The 16,826-nt window shown below is 45.3% G+C and overlaps 1 protein-coding gene across 2 annotated transcripts in view; it reads left to right on the top strand.

Annotated features, from left to right (window-relative positions):
- The window catches only part of LOC117234854 (neurogenic locus Notch protein), a 182,864-nt gene that overhangs the window by 160,247 nt on the left and 5,791 nt on the right, over nt 1–16,826 (top strand). For both annotated transcript variants that reach the window (XM_033496461.1, XM_033496532.1), the window contains 2 exons: nt 15,322–15,865; nt 16,216–16,746. In XM_033496461.1, the coding sequence (XP_033352352.1) occupies nt 15,322–15,865; nt 16,216–16,746 (1,075 nt within the window). The remainder of the gene's footprint in view (nt 1–15,321; nt 15,866–16,215; nt 16,747–16,826) is intronic.

Raw genomic sequence — 16,826 nt, 5'->3', positions numbered from 1 at the left:
TCTAACGTATAAATAGATTCGGTACAATGTTTTACTTTTTTCCAGTACGCGTATACACGTTAATTTACATTAATACGGCATTAATATCGCAAAACTACTCAGCTTAATAGCAACTTTTGTTGCTCCAAATTAAATTATGGAATTTTAAGTTATAGAATCTGATTCTTCGTTTCTTTGAAATATATCAATAAGTGGAACGATAAAGTGCTATCGTTTACAAAGATAATAGCAAACGTTGCAGCCTTAACGTGGTGAAATTTTTGAAAATTTGATACTTTAAAGCTTTAGTCTTGAAACGTCTAGTTGAGTGGTTTCAAAATTCATCGGTTCCATGACAATCGAATCATCGCCAAATCAAATTAACCGTGCGTATTATTTATCGGATCACGAACAGGCATAAACTATCGAAAATAGTGATCTGAATAAATTAGAAACGAGCGATAAAAAGGTAATGACGATGACCACGAAAAAAGAAAGCTAAGCGCTTCGAGTATTGCTATAATTAAATCGCGATCAAGATGGAATGCGTTCGAACGAAACAATCGTGTTCCAGTACAAAGATCGTATTCGAATCGAAGGTCTCGCTTTTGCTACTTTTGGCGAGTGACAAAAGTCGGTTCGATACGGCCGTCGAAATTATCGAAATCATCGGACACGCTCCCTTTATCCCATTTAAAGCGTGAAACGAAACTTTACTCTTTCTTTTGTTCTTCCATTCACCTTGCACCGTGATAATTGTAACGATAAAAAATATTATAATTGGAAAACGTACGTTTTCATAATCCACAGAATAATCAGAAAGCAAGGTTAGCTTCTTTTTCGTTACACCGGTTGCTAATTTTGTAGTTTCAACTGGACCGATGTAATAGTTGGTAGAATGAGCCACGGTTGTTGCCATATCATGTTGCGAATCGAATTATATCCGCGAAAGTATTCGCCCCGCCTTTTAATCGCGCTACTTTGTATCTCGTTTAAGCAGAGTTTGAATTTCGTTGATCGAGCGACGTTGTGCGTTGTTGGCCGTCCACGTTTCGGCAGCTCGATCGTGACGCAAGGGATAGTGTCAGAACTGGAACTGTGGGGCTAGTACGTCACCTTTTGCCCCCGATTTGACTTGATGATCGAGAGATGGACCGAGTGGACGCGTCTCGTCGGCCAATTATACGTATCTACCTACACGGACACACACACGGACCAGCCACGGCTACTTTAAATTTGACACACACGCAACTCTGTGTTCTCTAAGGATTAATTGGTTCGAGCTGTTGGTAGTATTGGAGATGTAATTGTAGTTGTAATTAAATAAGTTCCATACGTATTGAACGTTAACAAGCAAAGTGTGCTTTACAAAAGACCAGTACACGAGTCAGAGACATATCGAGAAAGACATTAAGAAATATTCTTTATCGCAGTGCTGTTAAATACTTGGATTCGCTGAAACTTCGTCAAATCGTAGAAGAGACAGTAGGGACGGGAAAAATGTTGGACAAACCTCTGAAATCGTTTTTCACGACAGCGTTAAAAAGGATGAAACGTGTAAATTTACTGGGAAAAGAAACGATAAATGATCAACGATTAATATTCAAGATCGTCGCTAGGATCATTCCGTTTATCTTCGAAAAAAAGCTAAATTAAATAAACGAACGCCATCGCCTGATGATATGGCTGCTGACAATGTAGCTGCGAAAAACGATCAACGAACGAAGGGACGATCCGTTCGATCATCGAGAAACGAAGTTGACCTAACGGCGGTACAACTGGCAACGAAATCGACGTGACAAGAATGATTCGCGTTTGTTTACCGGATAGCAGTCGATTATGGTCGAACCATATTGAATTACGTGCAGCGTCGATTAAACTCGGAATTCCGATCTAATTGGATTTGCCTCTCTCGTCTCGCTTCTTTTCTTCATAGTCGCCTTGTCTATCTTCTTCTTCGTTGGCGATTCGCGACGCATTCTGCCTGCGTCTCTCGAGCGCGTTCATCGATTCGCCTGTCACCTATTACCTATTACCTATCATCACAGAGTATCGAGAAATACGTTTGCTCGTGTCGGCAACTACAGCGGTTTTTTATATCATTATGTACACAGAGTAAGGGAACGATAGTCGAAACTATAATAGTTGGATGGATAATAGACGTTGGATCAATTAGCACGGAATGTCGGAAAATTTGGGACCGTTTTCACGGTTAAACGAATCGTGCAACGATGGAACATGGAGAACTGTACCATTAGATTAGATGCTACCCGAGAGAAAACACGAGAGAAAATAGGATCGCGCCATGTACGGCGTAATTGCTGCTGCATATTTTGTAACCCGATTGTTGTGCGTTGCACGTGGTACCCGCGAACGACTTAAAATAATATCTCCAGCTATTTATGAAACCGTAGCTGGCATTATCTTGGATCTCGTGGCGGTGCAATTACGAGGGGACCAACCGGTCCGCTTTGGAGCCAGTATAATAAATTAATAGCCTCGATGTAGACCGATTAATTCAGGCTGTTTCACCGCGAGCTGCGTGTAAACGTTGCGTTTCTGAAAGCTGGAAAAATGACGCGGGATAACTGGAAAAAAGAGTCTTTTTGTCAGCTTTTGATCGCTGCTCTGCCGTCGAAGCGAAACGGATAAACGCGGAATCGAAGTATTCCTGGTGATTTCGTGTTATTTCGTGCGTATTTCTCCAATCTAGAAAACGAATGTTCCAAACTTAACCCGAACTTGTTGAGCGGCAATCAAAGCGGAGAGCGGTCGACGAGCTTATAGTCGGATGAGAATCAGACTCGTTACAGATTTCTCTTGCCGGAGAGGAGACTACGATCAAAGTGCCGTGTATCGTGATTAGATCGTTGAACGAAGGAGAGGTCAGTCATCGAGGAAAGATCGCATAACAAACGTTCGTGCCTTCTCGTTGAATCTCTCAAGATAATGAATCAGAATTTCGCCGCCTACCTAGTTTCGTAATGGGAAAACGTTAGACGCTGGACGCTTCTAGCGTAGAATGCTTGCTAGAAAAATCATTTACGTTATAAATAGGTACGTATTATCAAGATAGACGTATCGTTCGTAAGGAACAGTCGATTGCACTCGATTACAGCGACAAAGGCTACGTATCGTTCGTTTCACCCAACAGTGTAGAAATCGTGTCAAAATAATTGTCCATTATTCGTAAGTTATTGGCAAGCAACGAATTCGTAAGGGAACAGTTGCGTCCACGTCGTTAAGCCGGGACAGCGAGCAAGGCATCGGGGCTCGATCGGCGTTGGAACATGGTCGGCCACACGCGGTCAATCGGCGTCGCAGATGGCCGAGCTGCGCGCCTGTGCGGCCTGCAGCCACAGAGAAAAGATGCACCGTTATCCTGGCTCCTAGAAGAAGGAGCAAAAGGTCTGTAAGCGTGGCGCGGCGTGCCTCGAGCCTTCTATAGAGGTTACGAAGCGCACTCGCAATGCACTCTGCTGCATCCATGCGCGCGATATCGTTGACCACACCCACCTTCTCTCGCTCTCCGTCTCGGAACGGTGAGAGGAACGCCGGCAGCAGGACAGCTAGAGGAGAGAGAAACAGCTCGAGTTCTCAGGTATCGTGGCATCGATCGTGTGCATTTGCATCCACGATCCACAGTTGCTCCACTTGCCCGCGAAACACCCGTCTGCACGGGGGAGAAAAATGTGACTCGAGCCGCACGATGCGGTTTCGTCTCGTTGTTTTCACGTTCTTTCATTTCTACTGTTTGTGGTTTGTTTCATCGCGCGACGTACTCTTACCCGCTTCCCCCCTCCATGCATTTTTATCATATATTCATTTATTTATTTATTTATTTATTTATTTATAATATATTTATAAATGCAGATTTCGCTGCTCGAAAGCATCGCCGTTCCGTTACGTGCCGATACATACTCCTATTTCTATCGATTCCTTCGTCTCGATATCCAAGCCTTCCAAATTGCTTTGCTTGCTAATTATATTCGCTACTGTCGGTTTGTACGATTTCGTCTATCTTTTATCTATCATCGCCTGTACCATGTGTTAGAAATCTAATATACTATACTGTGCTATATGTATATAAAATTTATATTAAAATAGAATATATCACATGTTGGAATTATTCGTTAGGGAGGATTCGATCGCGCGAGGTATTCTTTGCTGCACAGAGACGCAGCAAGATTGGAAACTGCGAGTTGCGTGAAAGTGAAGAGAGAGAGAGAGAGAGAGAGAGAGAGTGGTTCGCGAGCAGGAGGACAAAGTGGCGAGGACACGAATCGAATTCTATTAATATGGAACGCAATTACCATGTTTTGAAATTCATTTTCTTATAATATATCTTACAATTGTGATCAGGGAGCAAAGAAAAGTCGTCGTTACTTTGACGTTTCGTCGATTTGCAAATCGTAGAACGCATTTTTCGCTAGTTGGATAAAACAGCGGCAAACTCGCAGAGATTGCTCTGCAGGAAACGCCGTTAGGCCGTTTAGCATTTTCCAATGGCCAACGATTAATGGTAAAAGAAACGAAAGGACAAGGACGCATAGATTTCGCGATACAATCGTATAGATTTACGCGTGTTATCGTAAATCGTGGTGAGAAAAACACGCCCATCCTTCCTCGTCGTGAAAGGATAAGGAGTGTATCCTAGCCGGAACGTTGGATCGGATAGGAACGTCGATCCTCTGGTATCCTTGTCTCGTCTGTCTTCGTTTATTACGTTATTACGTTTAGAAGCTTCGTTTATTACGTTGTATTATAACTTAACGATTAACGAGTCGTTTCTAGCCACCAAGAAACTGTTTCGTTCTCGCCAGTAGACCGTACGAAAGGCGTCGGGACGTTCTATATATGAAACGGCGACGAAACACGCAATCGCGTTTTCTTTCTGCTCGATGTGTGAAACGTGCGCGTCGAAATGCTAGAGCCGTGGTAAAGTTTATCCTTCGCTTGCAAAACAACTATTTACGGTCGACTATTGGCGAGAAAGTTCCGGCGATTCGCGCGAAATGCATATGTAGATAACGTCGATCGCGATTCCTATCCGTTTAACTTTCTAAAACGAAGGGTGACGACAAAGGGAAACGATGTGTATAACGAAAGCCTTGTATTTTTCTCCTTTTTCTCCTTTTTCTCCTTTTCTTCTCTGCTCCTCCTTTTATTCGCACTTTCGTTGGTTGACCTCGCTTTTTGGTAAGCTCGCTTCCCGTAGCTTAACCCAAGACGCCAAGTATTACGATACAAATCTCGCCATACAAATGTACGCGTGTTACGTATTTGTTTATTGGTCCGCGTTCGAAATTCCGTTTGCGATAAAGAAATTCGCTGACATTCTCACGCCCGTGCTTTTAGATTCTCGATTCTAGATCGTTGCGTAACATCGTGTTATATTAGTCGTCAAAGACAGAGCAACTTCAACCAGTGAATGGCGGAAAACACATACACTTTCAGCCTCTCCTAGCTCTCCAATTCAAACTCGCTGTTTCGTACTTGAACTTTGGCGATCTCGCATTGAACTCTGCAGTTTTTGTAAATTTATTTCGCCAAATTATTTATCGACAAACAAACGATTTCGCGTCGATTGCGCGTCGATTGAAATTTATCGATTCTCTATCGGACGAATAGAATTGTTAAAGTTTGACATCTTTTTAAATTACACGCTGGAAATTTATATACGCAGAAGGAATATAAATTATTGGCAGATAGTTGAGAAATAGAGTCGTAACAATTGTAGATAAAGCATGTGACCCGTGAGAAATTAGTATAAAACGTTGCGAGTATAAGCGATGATAATTAAGCGATCGTCTGGAGATAAAAAAGGGTGGCGAAAGTAGTCGCTTATAGAACGATCGGATGAATTAGCACGGCGCCGAAACGAAAAGAAAAATTTCCATCCATCTTCCGCGGTCTAGAAATCTCTATAGAGCGACTAGTGACAATCGGAAAGGTCGCAACCTGCCACGACGACCAACTCGTTCCAGAATTCGTCGAGATCGCTCGTGAGATCGCACTCTCAAACTTTTCCCACTGTCTGCTGCACTCTTTTCCGCGATACAGCTAAATATTTCCTATGCTCTCGCGACGCCTTCTTATTTCGTGGCTCAGCGTGATTCGTGCGGCCGCGAGCGTGACTCCCCGTTTATCGAAACGAAGCGGGCATTTTGTCGGGATCCCCGGCGACTCCACGTCCAATACGCCATAGATATATTATCGATAAGTCGACGGCATTCGCGCGTGGGAGATGGCCGCGGTGCGGGTAACACACGCGGGTCTGCCACGCCCCGAACAATTACCAAGAAGTCGAGGCGGTAAATCAGTCGCCAGACTATGAAACTACGAGACCGGGACGCGTATTATCCCAAGAAAGCCGCCGATTCCTCGTGGAAATCCTCCATTTACTCGGATGCCGCGCCGCGTTCCATTGCTTCCGAGCGATTCATTGCTGTTAGTCGGTTGCCCTTTACGAAATTTCCCAAATGATAAATAATAGACACCGCGATTTATTCGTCTTGTGTAAAATTTATTCGGAAGCAGACGAAGCAATTTATTTCGCTTTCGATGACAATTTCTAACGTAGATTTATGACAGCAGGTTCACAAGGAAACATCAGGTTCAACCGAATCACCAAACACGACTAAAGAAAACGAAACTTTTCTTTCTATTTCAAATTCTTTTATCATCGCGCCTTTCGAAACATTTTTCTACCGAAAAACGAAGCTACAAATATGCGATTGTACGTGTCGATAGTTTCTTTGCCAAATAAACAGCAACAACTGAAAAACCGTTCAATCGGTTAATGCGAACGACTAAAAGGCGAACGACTCGGAGAGAAGCGAACTCGTGCAGCTTCCCAGGACCGACAAGATGGTGGTGGGCGCGAGCAGCCAGCGGAGATAGCGTATCAGGAGCCGGCGACGGTGAAAAACGCCTGAGCACCGTGCACCGCGCGTTGCGCACCGAGCACCGAGCACCGAGCACCGAGCATCGAGCATCGAGCATCGAACACTCGAGCAGTGACGGTGTTGTGACCTGGGTGTGGCGCGGCCGCCGCGACTCGCGGAGATCTCTCGCATATGTGTAACCGTTGGAACGGCCCGCGAGAACGCTCTCCTCTCCCCTTCGTGTGTCCGGGAGTGTGGAGTGTGGAACCGGGCGAAAGCATAGGCTATGCCCCTTATATCCATGAGAAATACGGATAGACGTTGTGCAATCACCTTGTACGCCTGTGCTTTCTTTTTTCTCAGTCAAAACGTTTCGGTGAACTGTACGCGCGCGTGTATGTATATTATGAACACGATTAATGCACGGTACTATTTATAACGGGTAAACGCGTAACCAAGTTTCACGCGTACGCGAAGGCAAACGGGATATTACGAGCGATAATTAAAACGCTCTGATTATTTCTATTCTTTTACGCGTCTGATCGATCGTTGCTCTTATTTGCGATTTACCAGAGATCGCGTGAACATCCTGTGCCGCATTGGTCAGGTGGTTGGGAACGCGACTTTCTCGTTTCGGAAGGCTTCTTCGTTTGCATGTTTCTCGGTTTTCAAGAAAATAGATCTGTAATGGTTTCAGAGTGGCCAGTAAAACCTCCACGACTACATACAGCCGTTTCGCCAAAAATCATTCTTTTCTCCTACCAACCCTACTTATCGATTCCTTCGTTACTTCCAAGCTTTCTTACTTTGCAAAAAAGCCATTGTACTCGATAGTTTAAAAATCTCCCTCTCACTCGTCCATTTGTTTCTCTCTTTTTTTCGTACTCTCCTCAAAGCCAACAAATCCTCGATAGGGAAGACGCCTTCCGATTTTCTCGTTCGTCGTAGTCGGTTTCTTCTTTCTTTGGATCTTTGGTGGAAAAAGGTCGGTCTTCTCGTTTCTTTCGACCGTTCTTGGGCGTTCGTGGTAGCCGGCTCGTCGGCTTCCCGGCGAGAGACGGCACATTTTTAACGAATATCACGCACGCACGCGATATCCTGTTCGACGTCCGAATCGTTTGCGATCGCTCGCGTTGAACGTTTGCGATCGCGGTCGCGATCGATAATTCATCGTTGGTCAAAGAATTCTGCTCGATCCTTGCACGATACATATACATACATACACGCATACACGTATACACGTGTACGCACATACGTACATTTACGTACGAAGAAAGGTTCCGAACGACGCGTCGCGTCCTTTCGCTAATTGGATACTCCATGGTGATCATCGCGCCTTTTTCTTATTTTCAGCTTCCTTTTCTTCATTTTTTCTCTGTCTTCGCTTCTTACGCGCTGGTAAATTGCAAATTGTCTGGAATTTCGTTCATAATTATCCGTAAATCGAACGAGCAAACTCGATTATATCGTTTGCGTAACAATAGTAAATTGTGAAATTGCAGGCTTGGATCAACTTAAATTAATTAGGCTGTTGCGTAGTCGGTGTCGCGCAACATGCGCGTAATGTAACGTTATAAATTGATTTTTCAAACGATATGCCTGACATGCCTGGTTCTTCCGTTCAATCTTCATTTCGAAATATAGTACAAGATCGGACAAATTGAAAATGCCGTTCAACCCGACGTATCCGTCGTGTATCAATTGCCGTGAAAATTTTGCAAGCTGCACGCATTATGAAACGAACGTTTACGTTACACGTTTTGCAAAACACCACCTTTGAGATATTCACGTGGATCGGCAAACGTAGTTGTGGATTCGTTCGTTTTCCCGATGCGTGCAACTGGTCGGCAACGCGTAATATCTTAGCGGAATGGTTCGAGTTTAAGGTCGATTAAGCGGCAGGAAAAAGTTGGTAGCACAAAGTCGGAAACTTTTGCCTCGAAATAATCCAAACGTTGTTCCGTTCGTTGAAACATCTTTTCGACTAAAGGTCGATCGTTAGCGACTCGTACGAGGAACGCGCGTCTCTCGCGTCTTCCGCCGCGTCTCGCGGCTAGCGCGAACCGGAAAAACCACGATTCAGAGAGGGCAGTTTTCTTTGGCCGCGTCCTTTCCCGTCACGCAGCTGGGTTGGCCAATTACCAGCGATTAATCGAGTCGGCCGGCGGAAAAAACGCCAGCCAAGGAACCCGTCTTTGATGGCGAACCTCCGTCTTGGGAATCGCGATATAGCTTCGCGGGTTTCGTTTTACGTCGACTAGTTCTCCACCTTATTCAGAGTTTCAGGAAGTTTAAACACGCGGTACGCAGAACGGATAAGAAACAAATACAATTAATCGTTTTCATCGGCTACGTAATTTCGAGCAGTAACGATAAACGTCTGTCCTAGTTTATATTTCTTCCTTTTTCCGCCTGATATTCCGAAACTTTGGAAATTAGTCTGTAAAATCTATCGTACGAAAACTGTTCGAGTCGTTGCATCTCGATATCTTCATAGCCGAACCGTGAAACAACCTAATAAATATATCTCGTCGATTGCCAATTCGTCTTACGAACGCAACCGCCATTCCGGCCATCGACCATTACCCACGAATAAATTTTCCGCAAAGTGGAATCTCCTTGGGCAAGCTCCAGGACGCTTCTCGCCATCGTCCATAATCGTTTTCGCGATTACGACCGCCAGGAATCGGCAGTGATCGCCGATCGGAGAGAAGCGCGTCGTTCCGTTCTAAGAAAAGCATTTCGCGTCGCAGGCGTCGCAGCCAATCAACAGCGAGAATTCGACAGAGAATTTCAAGCACGTTGGCAGAAACGCAATCAGCTTTACGAGCGCGTCGGCTTTCCGGATTTTTTCTATCCCTTCCGGCGAATCATACTTGATTTCGCCCCGCCTTCTCCTATCCACGAATTTACAGTTATCCGTGAGATGTACGCGTCGGGGTGGGGTGGGTACTTGTTCTCCTCCTTCTTCCTCTTCTTCTGCAAGTCCGACACTCTTTCCGATTGCTGCAGATTTTTCTTCGAAGGTGGAAAAAAGAAGCGAAAGGAAAGGGGCGCGGTTCGAAGAGACGTCCGAGTCATCGGATTTTCGTCGTCGATCTCTTGCGTGAAATTAGCTGTTTATACGACCGTTAGCTCGGCCTCGGTCAACGTCGGTCGTATCAGCGTGTCTAGATGCCGCGTGTACATACGATGCGAGCTTGCATCGGAATAGGAGAAACGGAGATTCTTAGGGGAAATGTTGGAGAGGATTTACGGTTAACTGTGCCGGATATACGACAGACTGGAGGGCGTGTTTTCATAGAAAAAGAGGTACGGCTATTGCCGTCATTTTTCTCCGCGATACTGTACGCGTGGTACATCTGTGCCAGGCACTAGGCAAATAGCAAATGAAAAACGCGAATGCGTATACGTTGCGCGTACTCGAAGCTTGCTTTCCACCGTTTCTTCTACAGTTATTCCGCAAAATTTCTTAGATATGTACGACCGAAAAAGGAATTGCAAAACAATTACCACAGCAGCACCATCCGAGATTGCGATTCGAAGGAAAATTTATCACAGCACGTTTCGTTCGCTTAACCTTAACCAAGTCTTTCGACGAGGAAACAGCCATCCTCGCGCATCTCCTTCTCTCATTCCCTCGATGAGATATCCGATCAGATCTTCTTTTCGTTCGATTCGGTGAATAACAACGCGGTCACCGGCGGCGATTCACCTGCCCTGCGACTCGTCGTTACGTCGCGTCGCCTGCATTAACGTCATCGCCGAGGACGATCGAAGCGGACGACTCTCCTTCTCCCTCCCTCTTCTCCCTCCCTCTCTCTCTCTCTCTCGTTCAGGTAGCTGAGAGACTGCTGCAGTCGCGACCGTTAATCGCGAAAATCATCCGGCCTCTCGCAGGTGCTCGCCGTCTATCGCTTCTTTTCTTCCGTGCAACTCAACCTTTGACCCTAAGATGCTCGCCAGGCCAGCCACTTTGATCGCTGGAAACTCGAAACTCGAAACACTCGTCTTATTATATCGACCCACCGTCGTTACGGCTGCCTTCGTTGGTAGAGACTTGGTTTCTGCTCCAGTTACGTTGATCGAGAATTCGAGAGACGAAACGAAAACGCGACCAGCAACACAGCGTTTGATCGTTTGAGAAAACAAATCTTCGTACACGTTCCGTTGTAAGCAAAGGAAATGGGTCGAGCGACTACTCGTCGAAATTTCTTTTTATTCGACGCGCCACGATTAAAATACCAAAATGATGGAAAGTATGTCTCTTTGCCTAAATAATTCAGGCCTAACCTCGACCTTTTCTCTCCATAAAATAACGTTAAATTCCGCGATGTTAAATTACCGGAGCGTCCGAAACAAAATTCCCGTATCTTTCCTATCGACTTGCCTTTATTTTCTCTCATTTATCTCGTTAACATCTTCGGAGCAACATTTTCTGCTTGTACGTCGATCTTGGAGAAACGCGAGAAATTCTTGCGAATATTCGCAAACGAGGCAAGGAACGAGGTTGATTGGGACCGAGAGAAGAATTTCTCTTTAACGCGTGGATTCCGTGACGCGGGCTCTCTTCCATAATTAAACCAAACATGGATCAGGCTTGTTCTCGAGCCAAGTCGTCAGTCCGCCATCGTCCAAGGGTTCGTCGCAAACCAGCGTTTCCACCATTTTGTCGATTATTCGCCCAAACTTGAACATCCGAATGACTCTGCTCTCGATATGGATCTTCAAAGGATTCTGCGACCGCACGGTAATGCCAACGATGTGTTTTATGGGCGTCGTCGACCTCGCCAGCATCGCAGTGTACAAGCGCATATCTCGAGCAACAGCAAATTGCCTTTTTTTCTCCTCTCTCTCTCTCTCTCTCTTTCTCTTTCTGCGAAAACACCTACGCATTCTACATCTGCCACTTATATCAGTGTCACTGATTCTTACGATATCAACCGTATTGTTTGAAAAATCCACCCTTAGCATACTCTCGTTACACATTCTAAAATCTAAGATGCGATTACAAAATACCTGTGTAACGTAATAATCGTGGAAACGCGCTTGCTTCAACGTTACGCGATCCAAGGCATCGATGAGTTTTCGTCTCGTATCACGGATTGCCAATAACAATGGCTTTCGATGCGCATTAACGTTATAACCATTAAGCCCATTAGCCGAATGCCAAGCGGCATCTTTGAAGCTGCTGTTTGTTCGCTTCCTCGATGCTAGTAATCGACCGATACCACGCTCGGTACAGCGATACATATTCAGCGTGACTCGGAACACGGTCTGCAAATACATACATGCATGCATGTATGTACGTAGGAAGCAGAGAAACGAAGCAACGCGCATTTAAATTAGAAAATCATCGATCGCTCGTTGGAAAAGGATTCGCGAGCCATTTCGTAGCGATATTCGATGGTGGTAAAAGGTAAAAGCGTTTCGCGTAGGACGCGAACGCACGCTCGATGGGTGGTGGCGGCTGTTGTTGATTAATAACGCGCACGATGCACTTTGTTACCTCACGCATCGATTACGTCCCACGTGGAATTCGCGCGCACCATCCAAGACGACTGTTAACGATATTACGTATAACGTATACGACATCGAGATCCAGTTGCACGAATCCTCTGTCACGTAGGTGAACGCGCGTCTAAAGCAACTGCGTGACGTAGAATATGTACTCGGGTAACTAGGATCGTGTAAAGGAAGAAAGTTGTTGATTCTTGTTGATTCGGCTTAAAATAGCAGTTTTGGACATAACGAAAGCTTCGTTCGTCAAGATTTTGTCGGAGAAAATCTTATTCCGCCAATCGTTCGTTGCATCGTATCGTTGGTTAATTTTCCTTTTTCGCTACGGTTTATAAAGCGAACATTTTATTTCTAGACAAGACAATTTCTCTTCCAAGTAAAATCTATCACGTAAAAAAGTATCCGATCGACGGCCGATAATTTTACAAGTGACGTTTCATTAAAAGTTCTGCCTCCCTCTGATTCTGAAATCTAAGCGAATAGGATAACACGTTGAGCTCGCGTTCCACTATACGCTATTAAGACGGTATACTTTCGTGTCCGTGGATTCGTATTCACGTTCGTTAAGCGTTCGTTCGAAGCTAAACGTAAAAGCATATAGATGCAGAAGGAAAAAGGAGGGAAGAGAAGGAGGAAGAGAGGTGAGAGGCGCTCTCGATGCTGAACGAAGGGATTGGAAGAGGATGGATCGTGGATCGTGGATAGTGGATAGTGGATCCGCGAGCCGTGTCTTGGCTTTCGCATAGTTTATCAATGCGCGTAGGCTGGTTGGAGAACAGCGGCGCGGCAAGGCGCGACGCGGCGAGGCAATAGATTACAATTATCCGAACACGCCTGGCTAAACGTGGGAGTTGCCAGCACGGACACGAACGACCGCGAACGGCGCGGATTCGATTCTCGCCTTCTCTGCTTCTCGCCGAACCCAAATTGCATTCGACCAATTCTATCATCGTTGTACGCCTTTTTCCCTTTCCAGGCCGTTTGCACGAACCAACGAACGAACAAGCGAACGATGGAAAATTGGTGCGACGCGACCACATCGTGCTTCGCACTCTTCTTTCGTTCCTCGCTTTTCACTTTTAACAGTTTATTCTCTTCGAGTCTTTAAATTCTCGTCCCGTAACACATGGGTGCAAAGATCACAGAGAAAAGCCGATCGTATTAATGGCGACAAGTCCTTTAAAACAAGATCGAAACAGACAAACACAGTGCGATACGAGAATGCTCCAAGAAGAAAAATCAGTGCACGCTGCTTAATGATTCATGATGCGCGTAAATTCGTTGCCTACTTGTATCGATACTAAAGATTCGAGAGGAAACGACGAGGATATGCCACCGTGTACAGCGTACGTGCGTTCACAGCTGAATTAGCCGCATCATTGTCCGAATGGAAAAACAGACAGAGAAATATTAATGCGAATACGATAAAAATCCGTGCGTCATCCGGTTGACGAACGGCAGCGACGTTTCCGCGAACAACCGATGGAATTTACAACGTCGTATTCGTATTCAAGGTGCTATAATCACATAGCCTTTTTTTATTTCTACAATACGAATATACATATGTATATACATACTTTACTTTACTTTACTTTGACGACACAAGATGATAAATTTGCATCTAACTATGGATTAGACTTCAACGGCCATTCATCGGACAGTGGCAAATTTTTATATCCTTTTGTTTTTCGATAAACCGAAAACGTTGCGTACAACGTCGAGTAGCTTTCTCCTCTTTGGCGTATATGGCGAAAATAGATTCGTCCGCAGCAGCGATTCCGCCGATCAGTTTTGTCTGACGCGGCATTCGCGCTCTGTTCGATCGAATCCTTGTAACGCGGAAGGCCAAGTATCTCGAACGATAACTTTCTCCCATTGAGAAGTCATCGCTAGCCAGCCGTATACGGCCAAAGAATTTCTCGATAGTCGCGCTTACGATCCGTTACTCAATTCCCTGGCTTATTCTTCTAAATGAACTCCGCGCCAATTAAGCGGCCAGACCATTTGGATCGCGTCTGAAATCAGCGGAAATTGTATTACAGTAGACGTCGTCCACTTTCTTTCTTCTTCTATACAGGAATTCTTTTGTAAAAGATATATCAAACGATCATCGTAAGATTGATTATCAGAAGATCTCGTACCTTTCCCATTTTGCTGCTTGTATTTCAGCGTCGTCATATTTTTTCACCTGACATTTCATCCCAATCGGTTGGTTTAAATATTTTCATTCAATTACCTTAGAACGCGAAGCAGTATCTTCGATGCAGCAGCGTTAAAGCCAAGTTGACGTTAAAGCTGAAGAAAATCGAATGAGATGGGTGAGTTATTCGTTGTTAAAACTTGTTCATCGTCGGTCAGTTGTTATTACTGTCGATAATTGACACGATTATCGACATCATCGGCGTTAGACGGCGTATAAGAAGGCGAGAGCAAAAAAAAAAAAAAAAACCGCAAAGAGTCGATCGATCATAGACGCAATTAGCGGTGGTCGTTTATCTGGTTGATCCGGGTTCGGTGCCCCTTCTCGATTGCCGCGTCTAATCGAAGATGTATCGAAGGTAAAATCGAAAGGCTGATCCTGTCTGTCTTACGACTCGATTCGCCTGCTCCGCGATATTCGTAATTTCGCGAGTCGCGCTACATACGAAAAAATCATTACACGTGTATGTGGATGTATATTACTTCCAATTATACTCAAAGATGAAAGCGAACCTTTGAGAGATAGTCAAACGATTTATTAACAATTAATTACACAAAACACGCGAGATTCATACCCGCAGCTTACAAGCTCATCCGCCTCCACTCTCCTTGTAACACACTCTCCGATAATACATTTCGTAACCGAAAAATTTGACAAAAGTTCGTATCATGTACAGAGATATTATGTCGTATTTAGCTCGTATCGGGAGAATAATTTCGTTCGCCGTTGTTTCAGGTTTCACTGGCACCCAGTGCGAGATCGACATCGACGAGTGCGCGGCAAAGCCATGCCTGAACAGAGGCGTCTGCACCGACCTGATCAATTCCTTTAAATGCAACTGTGCCAACGGATTTGCTGGTTCTCACTGTCAAATCAATATAGACGACTGCGCCTCGTCACCGTGCAAGAACGGCGGTATCTGTCAGGATTCTATAGCCAAGTACACGTGCGACTGCCCGCCAGGATTCACCGGAGCATCCTGCGAAACCAACATCAACGACTGCCAATCCAACCCTTGCCACAGCGGCACTTGCATCGATGGCGAGAACAGCTTCAGCTGCAATTGCTTCCCAGGATTCACCGGCAAACTGTGTCAGACGCAGATCGACGAGTGCGAGAGCAATCCCTGCCAATTTGGAGGAAGGTGCGAAGACCGTATTAATGGTTACCAATGTATTTGTAGACCTGGCACGTCTGGAACAAACTGCGAGGTGAACGTGAACGAATGTTATAGCAATCCATGTAGAAACGGAGCCAAGTGTATCGACGGGATCAATAGGTGAGCCCATGGTTCGTTAGTTATGGAGATCGTTTATCGGGTGTTGGCGGCTTACCGCAATCGCAATCGATTTGAAACGCACGATTCTACGTTTTGCCCATTTTAACCGCAACTTTAATACAACATTGACGACTCTTGTTTTACCGATTAATTCGCGCCTACTTTTAATTTCGATGGGCGATGCGCGTTTTACAGTTTCTGTCGTTACGTTCTGTCTGTCAGTTACAGTCGTTTAAACGTATCTTCGCGAAACGTGTCGACGTTGCGTGTTTCAAAATTTTGTAGCGGAATAAACGGTGGACGGTAAGAGTTAATCGTATCCTCAGTGGACACGGTATGTTTTCTTTCAGATACTCGTGCGAGTGCGAGCCGGGATTCACCGGTCAACACTGTGAAACGGATATCAACGAGTGCGCCAGCAATCCCTGCGCCAACGGCGGACGGTGCATAGATTTGATAAATGGCTTCCGGTGCGATTGTCCTCGTGGTTACTACGACGCTAGATGTTTAAGCGACGTGGACGAATGCGCCAGCAATCCTTGCGTGAACGGCGGCACTTGCGAGGACGGTGTCAACCAGTTTATCTGCCACTGTTTGCCCGGTTATGGAGGCAAGAGATGCGAGGCTGACATCGACGAATGCGGCTCGAATCCTTGTCAACACGGTGGCACTTGCAACGACCATCTCAATGGATACAGCTGCAAGTGCCTAGCTGGATACGCTGGTACTAATTGCGAGACAAATATCGACGATTGCGCGGACAATCCTTGCCAGAACGGCGGTTCTTGCATCGACCTCGTCAACGATTATAAATGCGTTTGCGAATTGCCACACACGGGCAGGAACTGCGAGGACAAGCTGGATCCTTGTTCACCTAACAAGTACGAATTTCACTGTTTCACTTCATTAAATTTTTCCCACCTTCTTTTCTTCGAACGACGCCACATTCTTCTTTGCATAA

The sequence above is a fragment of the Bombus vosnesenskii genome, unplaced genomic scaffold, assembly GCF_011952255.1.
Source record: "Bombus vosnesenskii isolate JDL3184/JDL3185 unplaced genomic scaffold, Bvos_JDL3184-5_v1.1 scf7180000013262, whole genome shotgun sequence".
Taxonomy (NCBI): domain Eukaryota; kingdom Metazoa; phylum Arthropoda; class Insecta; order Hymenoptera; family Apidae; genus Bombus; species Bombus vosnesenskii.
The sequence above is the reverse complement of the archived record's forward strand: the minus strand, read 5'-3'. Positions and strand labels throughout refer to the sequence as shown.